At 39.3% G+C, this 27,456-nt stretch overlaps 1 protein-coding gene across 5 annotated transcripts in view; it reads right to left on the reverse strand.

The window, feature by feature from the left end:
* Window positions 1-212: 212 nt before the first annotated feature.
* The window catches only part of LOC121373214 (paired amphipathic helix protein Sin3a-like), a 69,797-nt gene continuing 42,553 nt past the window's right edge, over window positions 213-27,456 (reverse strand). For 4 of the 5 annotated variants that reach the window (XM_041499700.1, XM_041499698.1, XM_041499701.1 and 1 more), the window contains 14 exons: window positions 27,280-27,377; window positions 26,683-26,799; window positions 24,826-24,983; window positions 21,456-21,536; window positions 20,094-20,277; window positions 18,235-18,367; window positions 16,253-16,366; window positions 14,615-14,844; window positions 13,097-13,280; window positions 10,796-10,965; window positions 9,219-9,401; window positions 4,407-4,582; window positions 3,305-3,587; window positions 213-1,751 (listed from right to left, as the gene is read on the reverse strand). In XM_041499700.1, the coding sequence (XP_041355634.1) occupies window positions 1,497-1,751; window positions 3,305-3,587; window positions 4,407-4,582; window positions 9,219-9,401; window positions 10,796-10,965; window positions 13,097-13,280; window positions 14,615-14,844; window positions 16,253-16,366; window positions 18,235-18,367; window positions 20,094-20,277; window positions 21,456-21,536; window positions 24,826-24,983; window positions 26,683-26,799; window positions 27,280-27,377 (2,366 nt within the window). In that variant the 3' untranslated portion in view covers window positions 213-1,496. The remainder of the gene's footprint in view (window positions 1,752-3,304; window positions 3,588-4,406; window positions 4,583-9,218; window positions 9,402-10,795; window positions 10,966-13,096; window positions 13,281-14,614; window positions 14,845-16,252; window positions 16,367-18,234; window positions 18,368-20,093; window positions 20,278-21,455; window positions 21,537-24,825; window positions 24,984-26,682; window positions 26,800-27,279; window positions 27,378-27,456) is intronic. The other variant, XR_005958042.1, reaches the window with a different exon arrangement.

Consider the following 27,456-nt stretch of genomic DNA (forward strand, 5'->3'; position numbering starts at 1 on the left):
AGTGTAGAAATAACCATATGTTAGACACCAAATAGCCGGTTTATAATGTGCTGAGGTGTTTTTAAAAAAAAAATTCCTTTCCTTTCTCTTACTATCTAGACCAAGTGTAGTTTAAAATGTGCTGAGTTTTTATTTAAATAAACATTCGTTAAAAAACAAGTGAAAATTATCCCCCCCCAAATTAACAACAACAATGAACTAGAAAGACTGAGTGACTGTTCAATGTTTATTTTAAATAATGATTTCAAGGTAAACAGTCGAGGCGGTGTTCGCGCCGCCCACTAACTCTACACATGATAAGTCTGACATGTTCCTCCGTTAAGAAAAGCTTCGTGATGAACTATTAACACAATGTACACAAATGTATGAACAATGAACTCAGACAAAACAATATGTCTGCCAAACACACGTCCCTTTCCCTTCTCATGTCCATTTTCCTTCTCACAGAAACTTCACTTTTCAACTGTCATTGCCAAGCAGGTGAAATTTCACACTTTTAATTGTGATCTCCAAGCAGGTGAAATTTCACACTTTTAATTGTGATCTCCAAATGGGTGAAATTTCAGTTTTATTCTGATCTCCAAACGGGTGAAATTTCAATTTTACTTGTGATCTCCAAACAGGTGAAATTTCAGTTTTATTCTGATCTCCAAACGGGTGAAATTTTAGTAAAATATTTCAATTTGTATCTACCAACTGTATTGCTTCCAATTCGACCATTAACCCTTACTATTCTCAACAGAAACCATTTATTGACCTATACTCTCAACAGAAACACATACATTTCTTTATTACCCTACTACATAACTATAGTCCATCCCACTTTTTTTCATGCTATGGAATAAACTACAAATTATTTATTTCTAAGTCAACTGATTTGTAAATTGCACACAGAAACAGTATTTTTATGTTATTTCTGAAACACTTTTACTTTTCGTCTTATGTCAAACCAAACTTAAATTATTTACCAAAAACATTTTCAAAGAATGATGGGACGGACTATCAGTCCATTGTTAACCCTTTAACACTCGCCAATCAAGAATTATTAACCCGATTAACCCTTTCAAAACTCACCTATAAAAACAAATCCAATCCTTTTAAACCTTTCCTATCGTGAATTATTAACCCTTTCAAAACTCACCTATAAAAACAAATCCAATCCTTTTAAACCTTTCCTATCGTGAATTATTAACCCTTTCAAAACTCACCTATAAAAACAAATCCAATCCTTTTAAACCTTTCCTATCGTGAATTATTAACCTTTTCAACACTCACTTATAAAAAAAATCAACCCTTTTAACACATACCTATCAAGAATTATTAACCCCTTTAACACCTATTCAACTTATTGTTAACCCTTTTTAGCACTCACTTTTCAAGAAATAATTTAACCTTTTTTAACATTTGTCTACTGAAATTTGCGATATTAAGTAGATTTGATATTTGCCCACTTTATTTCATGTTTTGTGTTCAGTCCCCAGAAGTGTAAATCTGGTTTATTCGGTCACTGGTTCGGGTTCTGGGGTCGGTTCGAGCGACTGCACGGTGTATTTGTGGTATTCGTAATACGGCGCCCTATCGGGCCGGTAGATCTTGTTGCACGTTGTTTGACAGTGTTTCGAGTCGACGACATCGCCCAGCAACCACTGCGTCGTTTTCGACTCTTCCTCCGCCGTGACGTTCACGTCGCACCACTTGTTGACCCACGACATGAACTTCTCGTGAAGACGCACAGACACTTTCTTGTGAGACTGGAAAAAAGAAAAAAAAAGTTAAAAAGTAAAATCATGTTTATCAATGCTAAACCCTTTAAATATACACGGTTTAAGTTAATTATAAAGGCTCAAGCAGAAAGACAAAATTATTTTTAAAAATTAATCCCCTTCGTGGTAAGACACACATCAGGCTGTATCCAGAGATCGCCACTGCTGCCGGTCTTTTGCCAGCTTCTCCAGCAGCCCCCAGCTCAGACCGCCCTCTCAAATTTCCTTCTCTAGTTTCTTTTGGTCTTCCCTGTTTTCTTTTTCCAGGAGGGGTCCATCAGAGTGCCACTCTTGGTAGGGCTGTTTGAGGCATTCTGATGACATGGCCAATCCAAGACAAGATAGTTTCCATGTTTATGTAACAGTTGTCATTTATTTGGTACAAATTAATTTTATATTCACTTAACTGTTAATTAATAAGATATGTATTTGTGTATAAAGTTAGTATGTTTTTGTTTAACGACACCACTGGAACACATTGACTAATTAATAATCGGCTATTGGATGGCAAACATTTGGTAATTCTGACACAGTCATCAGAGGAAACCTTGCTGCACTTGTCTAATGCAGCAAGGGATCTTTTATATGCACTTTCATACTGACAGAAAAGAACATAACACGGCCTTTAACCAGCTGTGGTGCACTAGTTGGAACGAGAAAAAAACCCAATCAGCTGAAGGATCCACTGAGATGGTTCGATCCTGCGACGCAATCATCTCAACCGACTGAGCTAAACCCCTCCTAAGACAATATACTCAGTTAAAGCGCATTGATATTCAGATATTTGTTTCAAGTTGTTTTAATATAAATTAAAGTTAGAGCGCATTGATATTCAGATATTTGTTTCAAGTTGTTTTAATATAAATTAAAGTGAAACATTTCAATGATTTTGATGTGAAATGTTTTCACCTCAGCATGATAGCACATACAGCCTTTTATATACCAGTAGTGGTGCACTGACTGGAATGAGAAATAGCCAGGATGGGTCCACCGACGGGGATCAATCTTACAGCGACCACTCATCAGCCGAGCTCTTTACCACTGGGCTACCAATAAACGAATAATACTCCAACCGTCTCCCACGGTAATTCTTAACCAACTGAGTTGTGTGCCCATGACACATGTCAATATTAATTTGAAAATCAATTAGCCCTAGATCAGGAGAATATGCTGGAGTCTCCCATGGTAATTCTTAACCAATTGAGTTGTGTGCCCATGACACATATCAATATTAGTTTGAATATTAATTGAACTTAGATCTGAGGAATATGCTGGAGTCTCCCACGGTAATTCTTAACCACTTGAGTTGTGTGCCCATGACATCAATATTAATTTGAAAATCAATTGGCCCGTAACCACATGAGTTGTGTGGCCGTGACACATATCAATATTAGTTTGAATATCAATTGAACTTAGATCTCAGGAATATGCTGGAGTCTCCCATGGTAATTCTTAACCACTTGAGTTGTGTGCCTGTGATATATCAACATTTGAATATCAATTGGACCTAGATCAGGAGAATATGCTGGCATCTCACTGACCTCCTTGGCTCTGTTCAGTGCCATCCTCTTGTAGAGGTAACTCTCGCAGTTCACCACGTAGACCATCTTGAACGAGTTCACGTTGAACTTGCAGCCCGTGCTGTCCAGAATGTCAAGGTCACCCGCCGGCCGACTCCGCGACGAGTCTTTGTCTGTGTCGGTCTTTTCCTCCCTCATTTCGGCCGCGTCCATCTCTCCATCCTGCTGCTCCTCCCTGTCCTTCATCTCTCTCTCCACGCGAGATTTCTGATTCTTATTGTGTTGTCGAGTGTGACGCACGTTTCTGTACGGAAACGAAATGATGAAAAACAACATTGTCGATGAAAAACAACATTGTCAATCAAAATCAATCAATCAATCAATCAACATTGTAACAAACGAATTAATGAAACAACAATGTAACAATCAATGAATAAATGAATCAACAACATTGTAACAATGAATGAATGAATCAATCAATCAATCAATCAACAACATTGTAACAAACGAATGAATGAAACAACATTGTAACATAAATGAATCAACAACATTGTAACAATGAATGAATCAATCAATCAACAACATTGTAACAATAAACGAATGAATGAAACAACATTGTAACAATGAATGAATAAATGAATCAACATTGTAACAATGAATGAATAAATGAATCAACAACATTGTAACAATGAATGAATAAATGAATCAACAACATTGTAACAATGAATGAATGAATCAACAACATTGTAACAATAAATGAATGAATGAAACAACATTGTAACAATGAAAGAACGAACGAATGAATGAATGAAAAGAACTACACTTTAGCCCACTGTAAACTACGTCTGTTTGAACACATGGTTATTTCAACATTTTCATGTCTGACATGATTGGGAAAAATAGTGCGAGTAAATCATACTTGGCATATGTTTTAATTCCACTGAATAATGCAATACAGTAATGTATTAAAGTACTAAAACCTGTCGACATAATTAAATATATATACTGGGAATTTTCAATGCCACTTTCTTTTGGGAATGGGTCCCATGTTCGGACCCATAGAACACCTGCATGAACCCCTGGTTCTTTCTGGTTAATAGACACACCCAGCATGAAGACCTACCGCGGCAGAAAGACGGGTTTCTTGGTGAGCTGGTCCTTGAGCTGGTCAGAGATGGTGTCGTCCTGGGCGACGTACCGCTCCACGTACTCCGACCACCGCTCGACCTCCACCGGGTCGTCCGACTGGTCATGTTCCGTGTCCAGCAGCTCAAACGTCACCTGGCAGTCCTTCTGGTACTGTAACAATATCACACTAATTACTGTAACAATATCACACTAGTTATAACTACAGTTATTCTGAAACTGTAACAAAACATACAGCATCTTAAACTTCCACTCTCAACAAATCATTTTAAACTACAGCTTTGTAATGTCAACAAATAAAAGATCATTTTAAACTTTAATTTTAAAAACAAATGCTGTGCCCGTATCAGTGAGGTCCAAAGCTTTGGAGTAAACATCCCTTTTTGAGTAGAAGCAAACATTTTTTAAAAGTATTTGGGTCAACCAAAAAACAAAACCCCACATAACCCTCATCCCACCACCCCTTTAAAAAATCCCATACCAAAAGAAAAAAAAAAAAACCTGTTCCAAGTATTGAAATAAGCATTGTGTCTGGTAACCCATTTACAGGTTACCACAAAATATAGCCTGGTAGCCTATAGGTTACCACAACTGTATGAAAGTTAAAATTGAATTCCTGTTATCGGTATGACTAACGAAATCTGGAAGTAAATTTATCTAGTGGGTGCTGCTTAAACGCGGATTGCCAAAATTGCTTTGCAATTGCACAAGTGCACGCGAACATCGATTGAATTCTTTACAAGAAAATGAAATGCAGAAGTCCGGAATTCATTGCCTGGTTTACATTCGGAAACAAAACTACAGTTACATTCAAACTTTTCTCACATGTGGTAACCTCCTGGTAACCTGAACGACCGTTCTTGACTTATTTCGAAGCCTGTGTCAAATATTTTCTCTTGTCATGAAAAGTTAACCTGACTCACACTAGACTGGCGCTGACATCAGGCTATCAGTCCACAGCTCGAACATAACGACGGCATTGACGGCACATATAATTTCACAGCTAGAACATAACGACAGCATTGATGGTAGATATAATTTCACAGCTCGAACATAACGACGGCATTGACGGCAGATATAATTTCACATCTCAAACATAACGACGGCATTGGCGGCAGAAATAATTTCAGTTCTAACATAACGACGGCATTGACGGCAGATATAATTTCACAGCTGGAACATAACGACAGCATTGACGGCAGATATAATTTCACATCTCGAACATAACGACGGCATTGACGGCAGATATAATTTCACATCTAGAACATAACGACGGCATTGACGGCAGATATAATTTCACATCTCGAACACAACGACGGCATTGACGGCAGATATAATTTCACATCTCGAACATAACGACGGCAGATATAATTTTACGTCTCGAACATAACGACGACATTGACGGCAGATATAATTTCACATCTCGAACATATAATATAATTTCCTGTGGGTTGAGAGCGTCATCGGCAGCAATTTTGTGCCACAGGATAAAAACTAGGATCAATCCCCGTCGGTGGACTCATTGGGCTATTTCTCATTCCAGCCAGTGCACCACGACTGGTGTATCAAAGACCATGATACGTTATCCTGTCTGACTATGGAATGGTATTTCTCGTTCCAGCCAGTGCACCACGACAGGTATATCAAAGGCCGTAGTATGTACTACCCTGTCTGTGGGATGGTGCATATAAAAGATCCCTTGCTGCTAAACGAAAAAGAGTAGCCCATGAAGTGACGACAGTGGGTTTCCTCTTTTAATATCTGTGTGGTCCTTTACCATATGTCTGATGTCATATAACCGTAAATAAAATGTGCTGAGTGCGTCGTTAAATAAAACAAATTCCTTCATTACTGCCGTCGGTAAAACTCCTTAACGACAGCAAAATGATAATATCTGGTGTACATTATCTGCCTGTATTTAACATTTGTACATGTGAAATGTCTACTTGCAACAAAACAACCTTTCAGTCATGTTTATTTGCTGCAGAAGTGACTGTTTAAAAACTTGCCACAGGCAGGCTCAAAACTGCCACCAGTGCACCGTTTCACCCACGGCAATAATAAAATTTAAAAAAAGCCTTGAGACAAATTGTTAATTTCGAGCCCTGCAGTCTAATGTAAAAGCACAATAACATAAAATGCATGAATGTCAGAGGTCAGGTGAAGTTATAACAAGAAAAGGGTTATAATATATAATTGACACACCACGAACTTTGAAAAGAAAGGTTATAATATATATAAAATGTACCCACCACAATTATTTTAAAGCAGTTTTCCTCGTGTTAGGTTTTCCTCGTGTTAGGATTAGACAATGAAAAGAAAACGGCTATGTCTGGTAATGTACCCACCATGATTATTTTAAAGCAGTTTTCCTCGTGTTAGGATTTTAATTTATTTTAAAGCAGTTTTCCTCGTGTTCGGGTTCGACAATGAAAAGAAAACGGCTATGTCTGGTAATGTAGCCACCACAATTATTTTAAAGCAGTTTTCCTCGTGTTAGGGTTCGACAATGAAAAGGAAACGGCTATGTCTGGTAATGTACCCACCATGATTATTTTAAAGCAGTTTTCCTCGTGTTCGGGTTCGACAATGAAAAGAAAACGGCTATGTCTGGTAATGTACCCACCATGATTATTTTAAAGCAGTTTTCCTCGTGTTAGGATTATACAATGAAAAGAAAACGGCTATGTCTGGTAAATTACCCACCATGATTATTTTAAAGCAGTTTTCCTCGTGTTCCGGGTTCGACAATGAAAAGAAAACGGCTATGTCTGGTAATGTACCCACCATGATTATTTTAAAGCAGTTTTCCTCATGTTAGGATTATACAATGAAAAGAAAACGGATATGTCTGGTAAATTACCCACCATGATTATTTTAAAGCAGTTTTCCTCGTGTTCGGGTTCGACAATGAAAAGAAAACGGCTATGTCTGGTAATGTACCCACCATGATTATTTTAAAGCAGTTTTCCTCGTGTTAGGATTATACAATGAAAAGAAAACGGATATGTCTGGTAAATTACCCACCATGATTATTTTAAAGCAGTTTTCCTCGTGTTCGGGTTCGACAATGAAAAGAAAACGGCTATGTCTGGTAATGTACCCACCATGATTATTTTAAAGCAGTTTTCCTCGTGTTCGGGTTCGACAATGAAAAGAAAACGGCTATGTCTGGTAATGTACCCACCATGATTATTTTAAAGCAGTTTTCCTCGTGTTAGGGTTCGACAATGAAAAGAAAACGGCTATGTCTGGTAATGTACCCACCATGATTATTTTAAAGCAGTTTTCCTCGTGTTAGGGTTCGACAATGAAAAGAAAACGGCTATGTCTGGTAATGTACCCACCATGATTATTTTAAAGCAGTTTTCCTCGTGTTCGGGTTCGACAATGAAAAGAAAACGGCTATGTCTGGTAATGTACCCACCATGATTATTTTAAAGCAGTTTTCCTCGTGTTAGGATTAGACAATGAAAAGAAAACGGCTATGTCTGGTAAATTACCCACCATGATTATTTTAAAGCAGTTTTCCTCGTGTTCCGGGTTCGACAATGAAAAGAAAACGGCTATGTCTGGTAATGTACCCACCATGATTATTTTAAAGCAGTTTTCCTCATGTTAGGATTATACAATGAAAAGAAAACGGCTATGTCTGGTAAATTACCCACCATGATTATTTTAAAGCAGTTTTCCTCGTGTTCGGGTTCGACAATGAAAAGAAAACGGCTATGTCTGGTAATGTACCCACCATGATTATTTTAAAGCAGTTTTCCTCGTGTTCGGGTTCGACAATGAAAAGAAAACGGCTATGTCTGGTAATGTAGCCACCACAATTATTTTAAAGCAGTTTTCCTCGTGTTAGGGTTCGACAATGAAAAGGAAACGGCTATGTCTGGTAATGTACCCACCATGATTATTTTAAAGCAGTTTTCCTCGTGTTCGGGTTCGACAATGAAAAGAAAACGGCTATGTCTGGTAATGTACCCACCATGATTATTTTAAAGCAGTTTTCCTCATGTTAGGATTATACAATGAAAAGAAAACGGATATGTCTGGTAAATTACCCACCATGATTATTTTAAAGCAGTTTTCCTCGTGTTCGGGTTCGACAATGAAAAGAAAACGGCTATGTCTGGTAATGTACCCACCATGATTATTTTAAAGCAGTTTTCCTCGTGTTCGGGTTCGACAATGAAAAGAAAACGGCTATGTCTGGTAATGTACCCACCATGATTATTTTAAAGCAGTTTTCCTCGTGTTAGCGTTCGACAATGAAAAGAAAACGGCTATGTCTGGTAATGTACCCACCATGATTATTTTAAAGCAGTTTTCCTCGTGTTAGGATTAGACAATGAAAAGAAAACGGCTATGTCTGGTAAATTACCCACCATGATTATTTTAAAGCAGTTTTCCTCGTGTTCCGGGTTCGACAATGAAAAGAAAACGGCTATGTCTGGTAATGTACCCACCATGATTATTTTAAAGCAGTTTTCCTCGTGTTAGGATTAGACAATGAAAAGAAAACGGCTATGTCTGGTAAATTACCCACCATGATTATTTTAAAGCAGTTTTCCTCGTGTTCGGGTTCGACAATGAAAAGAAAACGGCTATGTCTGGTAATGTACCCACCATGATTATTTTAAAGCAGTTTTCCTCGTGTTAGGATTAGACAATGAAAAGAAAACGGCTATGTCTGGTAAATTACCCACCATGATTATTTTAAAGCAGTTTTCCTCGTGTTCGGGTTCGACAATGAAAAGAAAACGGCTATATCTGGTAATGTACCCACCACGATTATTTTAAAGCAGTTTTCCTCGGCGAGCAGCTGTTCTGCCCGTCTCTGGTAGTTGGCCTCCGCCGACTGCCGCTGGTGCTGCGTTGCTAGGCGACCACCAGTCGCGTGACTTGCCTTCTCTTCACTGAACAGTTCTATCACCTTCTGTATCGACTCATCACCCACAATGTGTTGGAGCTGAAACAAAAAATGGTAAAAGTTAAACTTTGTTTTGTTTAACGACAACACTAGAGCACATTGATTTGTTAATAATCTGCTACTAAATGTCAAATAGTTTGGTAATTTCATTAGTAGCAAGGGATATTTTAAATGCACAATCCCACAGAGAGGATAGCACATACCACGACCTTTGATTTACCAGTTCTGTGCACTGGAACGAGAAATAGTCCAATGGGCCCACTGAGGGGATCGATCCTAGACCAACCGTGCATCAGGTGAATGCTTTACCTGCCCCTTTACCATTGTTCTACGACCCCCGCCCCTTTTCCATTGGGCTACGTCCCGCCCCTTTACCATTGGGCTACGTCCCGCCCCTTTACCACTGTTCTACGTCCCGCCCCTTTACCATTGGGCTACGTCCCGCCCCTTTACCATTGGGCTACGTCCCGCCCCTTTACCACTGTTCTACGTCCCGCCCCTTTACCATTGGGCTACGTCCCGCCCCTTTACCACTGGCCTACGTCCCCCGCCCCTTTACAACTGGCCTATGTCCCGCCCCTTTACAACTGTTCTATGTCCTGCCCCTTTACCACTGGCCTACGTCCCGCCCCTTTACCACTGGCCTACGTCCCCCGCCCCTTTACAACTGGCCTACGTCCCGCCCCTTTACAACTGTTGTATGTCCTGCCCCTTTACCACTGGCCTACGTCCCGCCCCTTTACCACTGGCCTACGTCCCGCCCCTTTACAACTGTTCTATGTCCTGCCCCTTTACCACTGGCCTACGTCCCGCCCCTTTACCACTGGCCTACGTCCCCCGCCCCTTTACCACTGGCCTACGTCCCGCCCCTTTACCACTGTTCTACGTCCCGCCCCTTTACAACTATTCTACGTCCCGCCCCTTTACCACTGTTCTACGTCCCGCCCCTTTACCACTGTTCTACGTCCCGCCCCTTTACCACTGGGCTACGTCCCGCCCCTCCTTTACAACTGTTCTACGTCCCGCCCCTTTACCACTGTTCTACGTCCTGCCCCTTTACCACTGGGCTACGTCCCGTCCCGCCCCTCCTTTACAACTGTTCTACATCCCGCCCCTTTACCACTGTTCTACGTCCCGCCCCTTTACCACTGGCCTACGTCCCGCCCCTTTACAACTGGCCAAGTCCCCCGCCCCTTTACAACTGGCCTATGTCCCACCCCTTTACAACTGGCCTACATCCCGCCCCTTTACCACTGTTCTATGTCCCGCCCCTCCTTTACAACTGTTCTACGTCCCGCCCCTTTACAACTGTTCTACGTCCCGCCCCTTTACAACGGTTCTACGTCCCGCCCCTTTACAACTGTTCTACGTCCCGCCCCTTTACCACTGGACTACGCCCCTCCCCTCATTGTGACATCGTTATGACTGTGTACCTGTCTGACGGAGTTCTGCACCAGTTTGTCCATGGTGAACGCGATGTAGGCGTGGATTCCGAACATCTCGCGCAGCTGGTCCTCATAGTGGCCCGACTCGATGTTACCGTCCAACAGGCTCTTCACCATGTCCAGCAGGTACTGGTAATAGTCGACGGGGTCAATCTCAACTACAATACACAACAAATACTGATAACAGTCAATACTGGTAATAGTTGACAGGGTCAATCTTAACTACAATACACAACAAATACTGGTAATAGTCGACGGGGTCAATCTTAACTACAATACACAACAAATACTGTTAATAGTCGACGGGGTCAATCTCAACTACAATACACAACAAATACTGGTAATAGTCGACGGGGTCAATCTCAACTACAATACACAACAAATACTGGTAATAGTCAATACTGGTAATAGTCAATGGGGTCAATCTCAACTACAATACACAACAAATACTGGTAATAGTTGATGGGGTCAATCTCAACTACAATACACAACAAATACTGGTAATAGTCAATACTGGTAATAGTCAATGGGGTCAATCTCAACTACAAGACAGAACAGATACTGGTAATAGTTGACAGGGTCAATTTCAACTACAGAACAAATAGTAAATAAATACTGGTAATAGTGAATACATGTGGGGCAATAACAGTTGTAAAAAAAACTATTTAATGACAAAAAAACCCCACCAAAACCCATCCTGCCAACTACTAATTGACAATGAAAAAACAATTATTTACGAAAACCCACCTCTGATATCAAAAACGATCTGGCGCAATAAAAGATTTTAAAAAATAAAACTACAGGGTTTAAAACAGGAAGTACAATATGACCTGCCGTTATGTTTCGAAAAACAGCAGACCAGCACAAATATGACTTGCCGTTATGTTTCGAAAACAGCAGACCAGCACAAATCTGACCTGCCGTTATGTTTCGAAAACAGCAGACCATCACAAATATGACCTGCCGTTATGTTTCGAAAACAGCAGACCATCACAAATATGACCTGCCGTTATGTTTCGAAAACAGCAGACCAGCAGAAATATGACATGCTAAGAACAAATACAGACTGCTGGAAATAAGACTTTTGACTTAAAATAGTGTGAAAAATTAGCAGTGTTTCTGTCAGAAAGAAAATTTTGGGTATGGCGCTATGGAATTGAATGCAACCACAGTCAACAGGGTGATTGGGAGGCCTCCCACAGAAAGAAAATGGGTTTAGGATTAGGGTTAGGGTTAGGGTTAGGGTTAGGGTTAGGGTTAGGGTTAGGGTTAGGGTTAGGATTAGGGTTTAGGATTAGGGTTAGGGTTAAGAAAATCATACAGTATTGATAAGGGTAATTAGTTTTGTTAAAAGGTTAACTTAAAAATAAAATCTCCCCAAACATTTGAGTACGGCGCCATACCCGGTTTACCCTCTGGTAGAAAGCCTCATTAGAACGTCCGAGATGTATTTTAGAGCATTATAGAATTAAAATATAACAGAATCTTCAACTAAATAGCAGGTGAGATGATCGTACGTAAATCTCCCGTCTCTTGGAAAAATGGGTGGATTTAGCAGGTGAATTTCTATTTATCCTGCAACCACTGTTTGTACTGACAGATTATGATGACCAATTAAAACTTTTGACACTTTTAAAACAGTTGACTTTTGATGTCACATTACAAAATCACTCATTTTGACTTCTAGGTCATCGTACAATGTTGCTGAAATAACAGAAATAATAGCTTTTCCCTTGAATTTTTATGGACTGCAGGAAAAATATAACAACTAGTAAATAACATAGAACATGGGATTTATCCTGATAAAGCCGATATCCTGATCAAGTCGATACCCTGATCAAGTCGATATCCTGATCAAGCATATATCCTGATCAAGCCGATATCCCAGTAAAGCTGATATCCCAGTAAAGCTGATATCCTGATAAAGCTGATATCCTGATAAAGCTGATATTCTGATAAAGCTGATATCCTGATAAAGCTGATATCCTATGTAATTAACTACAGTAAAAACCCTCTAAACCGGACACCCTCGGGACCAAGTAAAATGTCCACTTTTAAGAGGTATTCACTTTAGAGAGGTTAAGTTCTGTACCGATTTTTTTTTTAAAAGGACCATGAAAAATGTCTGGTTTAGGGGGAATTCCAGTTTACAGAGTCTGGTTTTGAAAAGTTTTACTGTAGTTATTCTCTATTTCATGTACTACGTCTAAACAATGGACAGCTTTTCTTTTTTTCGCAGGCCATTATTTCAAGCCCTGCACAAGATGTGTTGTGTCGAACACTACTCACACGGGGTGCGCAGTCGGAGTGACGTGGCCGTCGACTCCTTCCTCTCGCGTCGACAGTGACCGTTCTCCTCAATGATTTTCTGGGTGTGGATATAGATCTTGTGAAGTCGCTCACACAACAGGTGGTGCAGTCGCAGCAACAAATACCAGTTGTTGTTCACATAGAACAGGGTGTACAGGTCATCCTGCAAATACAGTTTATTATATATCACTAAATACAGTTTATTATATACCAGTAAATACAAATTATTATATACCAGCTGTTGTTCATGTAGAACAGGGTGTACAGGTCATCTTGTAAATAGTTTATTATATACCAGTAAATACAGTTTATTATATACCAGTAAATACAGTTTATTATATACCAGTAAATACAAATTATTATATACCAGCTGTTGTTTATGTAGAACAGGGTGTACAGGTCATCCTGTAAATACAGTTTATTATATACCAGTAAATACAGTTTATTATATACCAGTAAATACAGTTTATTATATACCAGCTGTTGTTCACGTAGAACAGGGTGTACAGGTCATCCTGCAAATACAGTTTATTATATATCACTAAATACATTTTATTATATACCAGTAAATACAAATTATTATATACCAGCTGTTGTTCATGTAGAACAGGGTGTACAGGTCATCTTGTAAATAGTTTATTATATACCAGTAAATACAGTTTATTATATACCAGTTGTTATGTCATCCTGTAAATAGTTTATTATATGCCAGTAAATACAGTTTATTATATACCAGTTGTTGTCATCCTGTAAATAGTTTATTATATGCCAGTAAATACAGTTTATTATATACCAGTTTTTATGTCATCCTGTAAATAGTTTATTATATGCCAGTAAATACAGTTTATTATATACCAGTTGTTATGTCATCCTGTAAATAGTTTATTATATGCCAGTAAATACAGTTTATTATATACCAGTTGTTATGTCATCCTGTAAATAGTTTATTATATACCAGTAACATTCAGTTACATATATAAAATATTAGGTCCTCCTCTCAATAAAGTTGTAATATTTTAAACTTTAAAGCCACTATTTTGAGTAATTTTTATTTGTTTAAAAAGTAAAAAAAGAAAAGAAATAAATCTAATTATTTAAGAAGTAACAACTTTTTAATTAAACAAAAATTAATTTAATAAATGAACTTTTTTGGTCACGTGTAATCAATGAAAAAAATAATTTTGTTTTGCTTAACGTCACCACTAGAGCACATTCATTTATTAATCATCGGCTACTGGATGTCAATAATTATACATATAATCTTAAGAGAGGAAACCCGCTATATTTTTCCATTATAGCAAGTGTTATTTTATATGCACCATCGCACAAACAGGATAGCACATACCACCGCCTTGGATATGTCAGTCATAGTGCACTGGCTGGAACAAGAAACAGCTCAATGAGCCCACCGACGATGATCGATACTTGACCAACCATGCATCAGGCGAGCATTTTACCAAACTCGAAAAAACTCTGAGAATTAAAAAAAACCCTCACATCTGTCGATCTGTCTGGAGTTTCTGTCGGGGACGAATAATCATTGCCGTTGACAACGGGCGAGTCAGGAGCAACCGGTGTGTCGTCCTCCGTTTTGACGACAACGTCTTTAGGTTTCTCATCTTTGTTGCCGTTCAGCGTAATTCGGCTGTCAGCGGGGTCTGCAGCAATTGTCTCCCCTTCCTCCATCTTTATCTCCGGCTCTTTCTTAATCTCATCCGTGTCCATGTCTGAAAATAAAATACGATAGTGTTCAAACATATCCTGTAGTGTTCAAACATATCCTGTAGTGTTCAAGTGTATCCTGTAGTGTTCAAGTGTATCCTGTAGTGTTCAAACACATCCTGTAGTGTTCAAGTGTATCCTGTAGTGTTCAAGTGTATCCTGTAGTGTTCAAATGTATCCTGTAGTGTTCAAGTGTATCCTGTAGTGTTCAAGTGTATGCTGTATTGTTCAAATGTATCCTGTAGTGTTCAAGTGTATCCTGTAGTGTTCAAGTGTATGCTGTAGTGTTCAAGTGTATCCTGTAGTGTTCAAGTGTATCCTGTAGTGTTCAAGTGTATCCTGTAGTGTTCAAGTGTATGCTGTAGTGTTCAAGTGTATCCTGTAGTGTTCAAGTGTATCCTGTAGTGTTCAAATGTATCCTGTAGTGTTCAAATGTATCCTGTTCAAATGTATCCTGTAGTGTTCAAATGTATCCTGTAGTGTTCAAATGTATCCTGTAGTGTTCAAGTGTATCATGTAGTGTTCAAGTGTATGCTGTATTGTTCAAATGTATCCTGTAGTGTTCAAGTGTATCATGTAGTGTTCAAGTGTATCCTGTAGTGTTCAAATGTATCCTGTAGTGTTCAAATGTATCCTGTAGTGTTCAAGTGTATTGTTGTGTTCAAAGGTATCCTGTAGTGTTCAAGTGTATCCTGTAGTGTTCAAGTGTATCCTGTAGTGTTCAAGTGTATCCTGTAGTGTTCAAATGTATCCTGTAGTGTTCAAATGTATCCTGTAGTGTTCAAATGTATCCTGTAGTGTTCAAGTGTATCATGTATTGTTCAAGTGTATGCTGTAGTGTTCAAATGTATCCTGTAGTGTTCAAGTGTATCCTGTAGTGTTCAAGTGTATGCTGTAGTGTTCAAGTGTATCCTGTAGTGTTCAAGTGTATCCTGTAGTGTTCAAATGTATCCTGTAGTGTTCAAATGTATCCTGTAGTGTTCAAGTGTATGCTGTATTGTTCAAATGTATCCTGTAGTGTTCAAATGTATCCTGTAGTGTTCAAGTGTATCCTGTAGTGTTCAAATGTATCCTGTAGTGTTCAAGTGTATCCTGTAGTGTTCAAGTGTATCCTGTAGTGTTCAAATGTATCCTGTAGTGTTCAAGTGTATGCTGTAGTGTTCAAATGTATCCTGTAGTGTTCAAGTGTATCCTGTAGTGTTCAAATGTATCCTGTAGTGTTCAAGTGTTTGCTGTATTGTTCAAATGTATCCTGTAGTGTTCAAGTGTATCCTGTAGTGTTCAAGTGTATCCTGTAGTGTTCAAGTGTATCCTGTAGTGTTCAAATGTATCCTGTAGTGTTCAAATACTTCGAAAGGCTTTTGTAACAAACATTCAGTAGTGAGAATGTTGAAGAAGTAAAGAGAATCGTACCCTCGTCTTTGTCAGCCTCGTCGTCACTAAGCTCGCTGCGCTGCGTGAAGAACAGATCGGGCAGTGTCTGGTACAGCAGCTGTTTGATCTTCCTCTTGTCCTCTTTGTGAATTCCTACAACACGCAGAGAGCACCAGTTACAAACCTACTCACATAATAGAACGAACCTGCATCAGATTGACAAACACAAGAATAATAAAATATTGAGTTTAGTAGCACACAATATTTATTCTTCACAATGGGCAAGTCAGGGCTTCTAGAAATTTTTTTTAATTCACTAGCCATGGCATCAGTAATTTAAGAAATTTACTAGCCACGATTAAAAATCCACTAGCCCTACTTTACTTTAAGTAAATAGAATTTTTACTAATTAATACTAATAATCAGATATGTCACCTAAAGAGGGAGATAGAGCTTAAAAACACTAAGATTGGAGGTGGGATGGGGGGGAGGGGGGGTGGGAGTGGGTTACAGGATATTCATATTTAAAAAATAAGACTAAAATGTAGCATTTGACAACTTTTGTTTTCACTAGCCGTTGGGCATGGCAATAGTAGTTATTTACTAGCCCAACATTGAATATCACTAGCCATGGGAGTGGGGCTACCACAATCTAGAAGCCCTGTCTGGCATGGCAATAGTAGTTATTTACTAGCCCAACATTGAATATCACTAGCCATGGGAGTGGGGCTAGCATAATCTAGAAGCCCTGTCTGGCATGGCAATAGTAGTTATTTACTAGCCCAACATTGAATATCACTAGCCATGGGAGTGGGGCTAGCATAATCTAGAAGCCCTGGGCACGTATGCTGCATTATTTACACAGTCTAACCTGTCTAAACCAGTCCCTGAACAAACCGGAATCCTGTCTTATCCAGCCATATTTCATGGCCACAAATTTTCTAAATTCCAAACCTTGACCCTCTAAATACTGGATCCTGTCTGAATTAGATAACTATTAGGTCCTCGACAAGATCCACTTCACAAAGATTTCATTGTACACACCACCATTTTTACAAGGGCCATAACTCTGTGAAAAATTGGTAAATTGTCTGTAACATGATAAAATGATATACAAAATGTCATATTGATATCTTCAGGCATTGGAAAAAAAAGTCTGGAAAATAAATTTTCATATTTGCTAAGTTTATGGGCCCTAAATGTGAAAAAAATTGGTAAATTGCTATGAAACTTTTATCTATAACGGTACATGATAAAGCTATAAACAAAATTTCATCTCAGTATCTCAAGGCCTTCTAAAAAAAACATATTTTCACATCTCCTAAGTTCAAGGACCATAACTTAATCAAAAATGGGTGAAAGTCAAACATGCAACAGTACATGTTAAAGCTATACACAAATTTCACCTTAATATCTCAAGGCATTCTAAAAACGAAACATCTAGAAAACTATATGTGGGACAGACAGACAGACAGAAGGACGGAGATGAAACCTGTACAGGGGCAGATTATGGGGATAGGTCCCAGTTGCACGGACCCCCCCCCCCCCCCAGCTGAAAAACCCCCACCCCACCACGTAGATCTATACTGATGTCCACGTAAAATTTATAATTTCAAAACATTTACATATTGTTTCGGACCCCCCCCCCCCCCGCTTTACCGAAAGCATAATCCACCCATGCTGTAGTCCCCACCGGTTGGACCAGTAGGTGACTAATAACAAACATTCTGACAGTACGGCAAAAGCAATACCTGTCCCCTTGCAACCCAACAATTTTTCATCTCCTTAATTCAAGGGCCATAACTCTGTGAAAAAAATAGGTAAATTAAGCTTGAACAGTAAGAGTACATGATAAACATTGAGTGAGGAAACCGAAGCATTCAACTCGCTTCTTTCTGTTCGTCATTGATGTTGATCATTACATCATTTTGGCATTTACCATAGTTTGACACCCAATAGCCGATGTATTTTTCATGCTGGGGTGTCGTTAAACATTCATTCATTTATTCTGTTCGTCTTACCGGCCTGTCTCTTCATGTGGTGGATGATGAGTGACGCTGCATCATCGATGATTGACTTGTCCTTGTAGAACAGAGACAGGTGGGGCTCCGACGACGTCGACTCACTGCCCCCCTCTTGTAGCTGCTCCTGACGCTGCAACGACAATTAGTTACACGGTCAGTGTTTCCGACAGAAAGACATTTACAACAATTAGTTACACGGTCAGTGTTTCCACACAAAGACATGTTTGGGTATGGCGCTATGAAACTGAATATTTACAATGAGTGTGCTGAATGCGATAGGGGGTAACCCCCAGAAAGAACAGAAGAAAATTTTAAGTGTTTTCTCTTTTATTAATACTTATCCTGACCTCTGAGGATAAGTAAGAGGTCAGGATAGAGTATAAAGAAAATGGGTTACGTTTAAGATTAGGGTTAAGAAAATCATACAGTAATGATAAGAGTCATTAATTTTGTCAAAAGGTCAACTTAAAACAAATTAAATCTGCAAACAATTTGGGTATGGCACCATCCCCGTTTTACCCTCTGGCAGAAACACTGGCAGTCAATTCACGAAACACGAATGCATGAACACAACTACTTCAGCTATCTATGTTAACTTTTCAATCTATGAGCCAGAAGGTGCCTTCTGGTATTAATCCTATAACTTACCCATGATATCCATGTCATAAACCCACGTGATAATTTTAGTGTATTAACCCGGTTAATAATGGTATGCAAATCTACAAGGTTTCTAGGTAATGTGTTGCTGTGGATGGGTCATTTGCTTACAAGCCAACAAGACCTGTGTATCTGAGTGAAACATTTTCAACGATTTAGTTAAAATGCATGATGTCAAACTAATTTGTGCTAATCGTGATGACTGTCATATTACCGATGGCGACAACTTTAGTACTGTGATTGACTAAAAATTGAATTAAAATGTTATTTTAGAAGTGTTATAGGATAAATAGAATTCGCTACTCTTGTTTTTTTAATATGTATAATATCAACCTTGTCTAGTTAATCAGTATTTGTCGAGGCTCTGTCGAGCCTCGACAAATACTGATTAACAAACTAGGTTGATATTTTCCATATTAAAAAATACTCATGACAAATCCTCTATTTCAGTCGCCAAATGAAAAAAGTGGTTGCATGTGTGACCAAATTGGTCATAACATAGAAGCTTCTAGTTTATTTAACGACACACTCAACACATTTTAACTTTGGTCATCTAGTGTCAGACATATGATTTAGGACCACACAGAGCTACTTTCCGATTACAAGCAAGGAGCAAGGAATTTTTTATACGCAGCATCCCAAACAGAATACAGGGTTCATAGCCTTAAAGACCAAAAAGTTCAAAGACTTTCAAAGACTTTTACCTACCATTTCCTAAGACTTTCAAAGACTTTTACCTACCATTTCCTAAGACTTTCAAAGACTTTTATCTACCATTTCCTAAGACTTTCAAAGACTTTTACCTACCATTTCCTAAGACTTTCAAAGACTTTTACCTACCATTTCCTAAGACTTTCAAAGACATTTACCTACCATTTTCTAAGACTTTCAAAAGACTTTCACACGCGGTCAAAGACAATAGAATGCAATAAAAATACCAAATCAGTTTGTTTACATTGCTGTCTATAGCACAAAATAGTTTGGGTTTTTTACATACATCATCACAGGTTAAACCTTGTAACTGGAAAATATCAATTGCATGCAGCTGTAAAAGTATTGTTATGATGTAGCTATGCCAGCAGAAAGAAGGTAGAGTATTGATGTTGATTCAACAATCTTATTTCGTCGAATATAGTTTCGATTTCATTCAACAATCTTATTTCGTCGAATATAGTTTCGATTTCATTCAACAATCTTACCTCGTCGAATATAGTTTCGATTTCGTTCAACAAGGCTTTTGACCGTATCGACTTGATGTCATTCTGTTTGAAGTTGATGCCCTGGTGGTCAAGACTCTTCAGATAATATTTCTCGTTCTGCTCGCGCCAGATTTTATTAAACCCTCTTTGGGCCTCTCTCCACTCCTCCTCCTTAGCCTTCAACCTGTAATGAACAGTTTAATTAGTACGCTATTAAAGGGGCGGTCTCACAGTTACAACCTGGTAATAACAGTTTAATTAGTTTATTATTAAAGGGGCGGTCTCACAGTTCCAACCTGGTAATAACAGTTTAATTAGTTCATTATTAAAGGTCTGGTAATAACAGTTTAATTAGTTTATTATTAAAGGTCTGGTCTCACAGTTCCAACCTGGTAATAACAGTTTAATTAGTTCATTATTAAAGGTCTGGTCTCACAGTTACAACCTGGTAATAACAGTTTAATTAGTTTATTATTAAAGGTCTAGTCTCACAGTTACAACCTGGTAATAACAGTTTAATTAGTTTATTATTAAAGGGGCGGTCTCACAGTTCCAACCTGGTAATAACAGTTTAATTAGTTCATTATTAAAGGTCTGGTCTCACAGTTCCAACCTGGTAATAACAGTTTAATTAGTTTATTATTAAAGGGGCGGTCTCACAGTATCAACCTGGTAATAACAGTTTAATTAGTTTATTATTAAAGGGGCAGTCTCACAGTTCCAACCAGGTAATAACAGTTTAATTAGTTCATTATTAAAGGGGCAGTCTCACAGTTCCAACCTGGTAATAACAGTTTAATTAGTTCATTATTAAAGGGGCGGTCTCACCGTTCCAACCTGGTAATAACAGTTTAATTAGTTCATTATTAAAGGGGCGGTCTCACAGTTCCAACCTGGTAATAACAGTTTAATTAGTTCATTATTAAAGGGGCGGTCTCACAGTTCCAACCTGGTAATAACAGTTTAATTAGTTTATTATTAAAGGGGCGGTCTCACCGTTCCAACCTGGTAATAACAGTTTAATTAGTTCATTATTAAAGGGGCAGGGTGACCAGAAATAAACTTTCAAGAAATTTAAATATATTTACGATCAGAAATTAACTGTTAAGAAAATTAAACTTATTTAGCATCAGAAATTAACCGTTTTAATATCCACTACAATTGTGTTTAGTGAAATTAATTGTTAAGAAATTTAAACTTATTTACAATCAGAAATTAACCATTTTAATATCCACTACAATTGTGTTGTCAGTGAAATTAACCGTTTTAATATCCCCTACAATTGTGTTGTCAGTGAAATTAACCATTTTAATATCCACTACAATTGTGTTGTCAGTGATACCAATAAGAACAAAGACTTACCGTCTCAGTACTAGAGGAACTGCCACCACGGGATTCTTTCTCAAACCATCAATAATATCGGGGGCCTTGTCACCGTATATTCTACAGAACAAAACAAAAATAACCGAGTTCACACTTTATAATATATACGTTCTATAAACAAACAAAATAAAACTGTGTTAAATTGACACAAAACCAGGACACATTTTGTTGACTTTCAGGGATCACATCATAATATTAAAACATTAAACAGTTGTTGCTTATCAATTTTCAACTGATTACAATTATTGCTAATCAAGATTTTCGAAAACAAAATGTTTCCTGAAAACCTATTTCAAATGCCTCTGAAAATTACGAGAATGATAATTTCAAATGCTGCCTAACTAATTTTTCATTTACTAATTGAATTTAGGACCTCATTTTCATGGTCTAGAAAGGTTACACAGAAAAAGAAATAGGTTTCCTGAATTTAAATTCAAAGAGGCATTTTAAAATTAACAAAACCAACAGGCCCCCATCATTTCATCCCTGGAAATGACCTTACGCTCCGATTCTATCAACGGCAAAAACTATTTATTGTTTATATCAGGGATTCTAGATTGTGGTAGCCCACTCCCATGGCTAGTGATATTCAATGTTGGGCTAGTAAATAACTACTATTGCCATGCCAGACAGGGATTCTAGATTATAGTAGCCCCACTCCCATGGCTGGTGATATTCAATGTTGGGCTAGTAAATAACTACTATTGCCATGCCAGACAGGGCTTCTAGATTATGGTAGCCCCACTCCCATGGCTAGTGATATTCAATGTTGGGCTAGTAAATAACTACTATTGACATGCCAGACAGGGCTTCTATATTATAGTAGCCCCACTCCCATGGCTAGTGATATTCAATGTTGGGCTAGTAAATAACTACTATTGCCATGCCAGACAGGGCTTCTAGATTATAGTAGCCCCACTCCCATGGCTAGTGATATTCAATGTTGGGCTAGTAAATAACTACTATTGCCATGCCAGACACGGCTTGTAGATTATGGTAGCCCCACTCCCATGGCTAGTGATATTCAATGTTGGGCTAGTAAATAACTACTATTGCCATGCCAGACAGGGATTCTAGATTATAGTAGCCCCACTCCCATGGCTGGTGATATTCAATGTTGGGCTAGTAAATAACTACTATTGCCATGCCAGACAGGGCTTCTAGATTATAGTAGCCCCACTCCCATGGCTAGTGATATTCAATGTTGGGCTAGTAAATAACTACTATTGACATGCCAGACAGGGCTTCTAGATTGTGGTAGCCCACTCCCATGGCTAGTGATATTCAATGTTGGGCTAGTAAATAACTACTATTGCCATGCCAGACAGGGCTTCTAGATTGTGGTAGCCCCACTCCCATGGCTAGTGATATTCAATGTTGGACTAGTAAATAACTACTATTGCCATGCCAGACAGGGCTTCTAGATTGTGGTAGCCCCACTCCCATGGCTAGTGATATTCAATGTTGGACTAGTAAATAACTACTATTGCCATGCCAGACAGGGCTTCTAGATTGTGGTAGCCCCACTCCCATGGCTAGTGATATTCAATGTTGGACTAGTAAATAACTACTATTGCCATGCCAGACAGGGCTTCTAGATTGTGGTAGCCCCACTCCCATGGCTAGTGATATTCAATGTTGGGCCAGTAAATAACTACTATTGCCATGCCAGACAGGGCTTCTAGATTGTGGTAGCCCCACTCCCATGGCTAGTGCTATTCAATGTTGGGCTAGTAAATAACTACTATTGCCATGCCAGACAGGGATTGTAGATTATAGTAGCCCCACTCCCATGGCTAGTGATATTCAATGTTGGGCTAGTAAATAACTACTATTGCCATGCCAGACAGGGCTTCTAGATTATAGTAGCCCCACTCCCATGGCTAGTGATATTCAATGTTGGGCTAGTAAATAACTACTATTGCCATGCCAGACAGGGCTTCTAGATTGTGGTAGCCCCACTCCCATGGCTAGTGATATTCAATGTTGGGCTAGTAAATAACTACTATTGCCATGCCAGACAGGGCTTCTAGATTGTGGTAGCCCCACTCCCATGGCTAGTGATATTCAATGTTGGGCTAGTAAATAACTACTATTGCCATGCCAGACAGGGATTCTAGATTGTGGTAGCCCACTCCCATGGCTAGTGATATTCAATGTTGGGCTAGTAAATAACTACTATTGACATACCAGGCAGGGCTTCTATATTATAGTAGCCCCACTCCCATGGCTGGTGATATTCAATGTTGGGCTAGTAAATAACTACTACTGCCATGCCAGACAGGGCTTCTAGATTATGGTAGCCCCACTCCCATGGCTAGTGATATTCAATGTTGGGCTAGTAAATAACTACTACTGCCATGCCAGACAGGGCTTCTAGATTATGGTAGCCCCACTCCCATGGCTAGTGATATTCAATGTTGGGCTAGTAAATAACTACTACTGCCATGCCAGACAGGGCTTCTAGATTATGGTAGCCCCACTCCCATGGCTAGTGATATTCAATGTCGGGCTAGTAAATAACTACCATCACAATGTCCAACATCTAGTGGAAAAAACAAGTTATCCAATGTTGTACGAGTATTTAAGTTTGAATATCCTCTCCCCAAATCCAAGGGTTTTCCAGCTCTGTCTGCCTCTTTACGTGACATCATCTGATTATTACTGGGTAAAATTGCATTTACTCTAAAAGTAGGGCTAGTGAAGTTTCAATCATGGTTAGTACATTTTTTAAATCACTGATCCCACGGCTAGTGATTTTTATAAAAATTCTAGAAGCCCTGAATTTATATTATTTCATATTTATTATGTTACAGGTCTCACTATAACAGAATAGCCATGGAAGTCAAACTTGATCCGTAAGGATACATGATAAAGCAAGACACAAAATTTCTAAAGGTATTCTGATAAAAACATCCGGAAAACTATGTGGGACAGACAGACAGACACAAAGGAAATGTTTTATTTAACGAAACACATTTTATTTACAGTTATATAGCGTCAGACCACACAGAGAGAAACACACCGTTGCCACTTCGATTAGCAGAAAGGGATCTTTTATATGCACCATCCCACAGACAGGATAGTACATACCACGGCCTTTGTTACACCGGTTGTGGAGCACTGGCTGAAACGAGAAATAGCTCAATGGGGCCACCGACGGGGATCGATCCTAAACTGACTGCACATCGAACGAGTGCTTTACAACTGGGCTACGGCCCACCCAGACAGACGGCAGGGCTCGCTGGGTTGATGTCGGGCTCTAAAGATTTGCAAACAGGGAGTCGTCATTGACACTTGAATGTTTTAAACCACAAATCGCACACTGGGTAGGGGACTAAAAACTGACCTCTGTATGGCCTTTCTGTGCAGGACCTCCGAACACCCGCCCAGTGTGTTGTCCAGTTTAAATTTGGCCGCCTCTTCGGACGTCATTCGAGACATTTTCTTCTGGACTGCTTCTAATACCCGAATCGTCGAGAGGTTCGTTTCTATGACAACGTCAAGCTAAATAAACAAAAACACCCACATAAATAAAACAGATAATTGCTTACCTAGAGATCAAACTCATTTACAGTTATGTCCGATTTTGACACGGTTCATACACAATTAGGATGGGAAATTCAAGCACTTTTTAAAAGCACTTTTCACTTTAAAATGACAGTTTTCATGGCTTTTGCATTCAACATATATTCAATTGGTAACACATGGTCTTGCATATTTTCATCAGTATTTATGACGGTGAATCCCACCATTTTCAATATTTGTGATAAAATCATGCTGACATTATATTAGCTAACAAAACTAGAGGAAGGTAAATTTCAATATTTATCAGCGGAAATATACAATTCCATCTTTTTTTTAAAGGATTTTCGCCAAATGAAAAACTTTTCAAGGGCTTTTCAGTATGACGACTCCAGTTCAAGTCCTTTTCAAATCTGTACGAACTCTGTTTCAAATAATATCCCCTGACATGGCAGTGTTCACAGGGGAATTGTATAGTAAAAAACTTTTGTTATTGCTGGCAGAAGGGAGAATAGCAGGAGCCCCATAACAATGTTACAAGAAACCACTAAACACTCCACCACCAGCCTTGATGGCGTCATGGTTAAGCCATCGGACATAAGGCTGGTAGGTACTGGATTCACAGCCTGGTACCGGCCTCCATGATGTCGTGGTTAAGCCATCGGACATAAGGCTGGTAGGTACTGGGTTCACAGCCCGGTACCAGCCTCGATGGTGTCGTGGTTAAGCCATCGGACATAAGGCTGGTAGGTACTGGGTTCACAGCCCGGTACCAGCCTCAGTGGCATCGTGGTTAAGCCATCTGACATAAGGCTGGTAGGTACTGGGTTCACAGCCCGGTACCGGCCTCGGTGGCGTCGTAGTTAAGCCATCTGACATAAGGCTGGTAGGTACTGGGTTCACAGCCCGGTACCGGCCTCAATGGCGTCATGGTTAAGCCATCTGACATAAGGCTGGTAGGTACTGGGTTCACAGCCCGGTACCGGCCTCAATGGCGTCATGGTTAAGCCATCTGACATAAGGCTGGTAGGTACTGGGTTCACAGCCCGGTACTGGCCTCAATGACGTCATGGTTAAGCCATCTGACATAAGGCTGGTAGGTACTGGGTTCACAGCCCGGTACCGGCCTCAATGGCGTCATGGTTAAGCCATCTGACATAAGGCTGATAGGTACTGGGTTCACAGCCCAGTACCGGCCTCAATGGCATCATGGTTAAGCCATCTGACATAAGGCTGGTAGGTACTGGGTTCACAGCCCGGTACCGGCCTCGATGGCATCGTGGTCAAGCCATCAAACATAAGGCTGGTAGGTACTGGGTTCACAGCCCGTTACCAGCTTCCACCCAGAGTGAGTTTTAACAACTCAATGGGTAGGTGTAAGGCCACTACACCCTCTTTTCTCTCACTAACAACTAACCCACTGTCCTAGACTGACAGCCCAGATAGCTGAGGTGTGTGCCCAGGACAGTGTGCTTGAACCTTAATTGGAAATAAGCACAGAAATAAGTTGAAATGAAATGAACACTCCACTGCAGACTTAAAAGTTTATTTTGTTTTATCGACACACTAGAGCACACTGATTTAATTACCGGCTATTGGATGTCAAACATTTGGTAATTTTGACATATAATCTTGGAGAGGAAACCCACTAAATTTTTCCATTAATAGCAAGTTACCGTACCTCAAATCGCTCATCCTCACATCTATAGATATGCTCCTCGTATTGTGTTTTGCGTGACGTGACAAAAGTGGAATCTTCCGACCAGGAGGGGAAGGAAACCCACGTGTTATTTAAAACCTGTAAACCAGAAAATGAAAGAAATGTTTTATGTTATTAAACTCTGGCTTTTTTTTACATCAAACGTAACGTTATTTAGAGAGATAGAGATAGATAGATAGATAGAGAGAGAGAGAGAGAAAAGATAGATAGATAGATAGATAGATAGATAGATAAGATAGATAAGATAAGATAGATAGATAGATAGATAGATAAGATAGATAGACAGATAAGATAGATAAGATAGATAGATAGATAAGATAGATAGATAGATAGATAGATAAGAGAGATAGATAGATAGATAGATAAGAGACAGAGAGAGAGAGAGAGAGAGAGAGAGAGAGAGAGAGTTAAAACTTGTCACACATAAATAAAGAAATCTAAACACAGCACATTTTAAACTACGGTTGTCAAACATCATGTTAATGTTTTTAGAAGCTTGGTTTGGAAAGGAAAGGAATGTTTTTTTGATGCTACTTCAATGCCGTGATCCATACTAACCTCCTTACAGAGCGCCGTCCTTCCAGAACACTTGGGCTGGTAGTACGACTTGGGCAGGGCCCGGTAACTGGCACCGTAACGCTTACACGTGGCAAAATCTGAAAATACACACAAACATGTCATCAAGGATAGATAATGAGTTTGTACAGGGTAAACCCAGTAGAGGATGGAGGGGGA

Source organism: Gigantopelta aegis, chromosome 5 (genome assembly GCF_016097555.1).
Source record: "Gigantopelta aegis isolate Gae_Host chromosome 5, Gae_host_genome, whole genome shotgun sequence".
NCBI classification, from domain to species: Eukaryota; Metazoa; Mollusca; class Gastropoda; order Neomphalida; family Peltospiridae; genus Gigantopelta; species Gigantopelta aegis.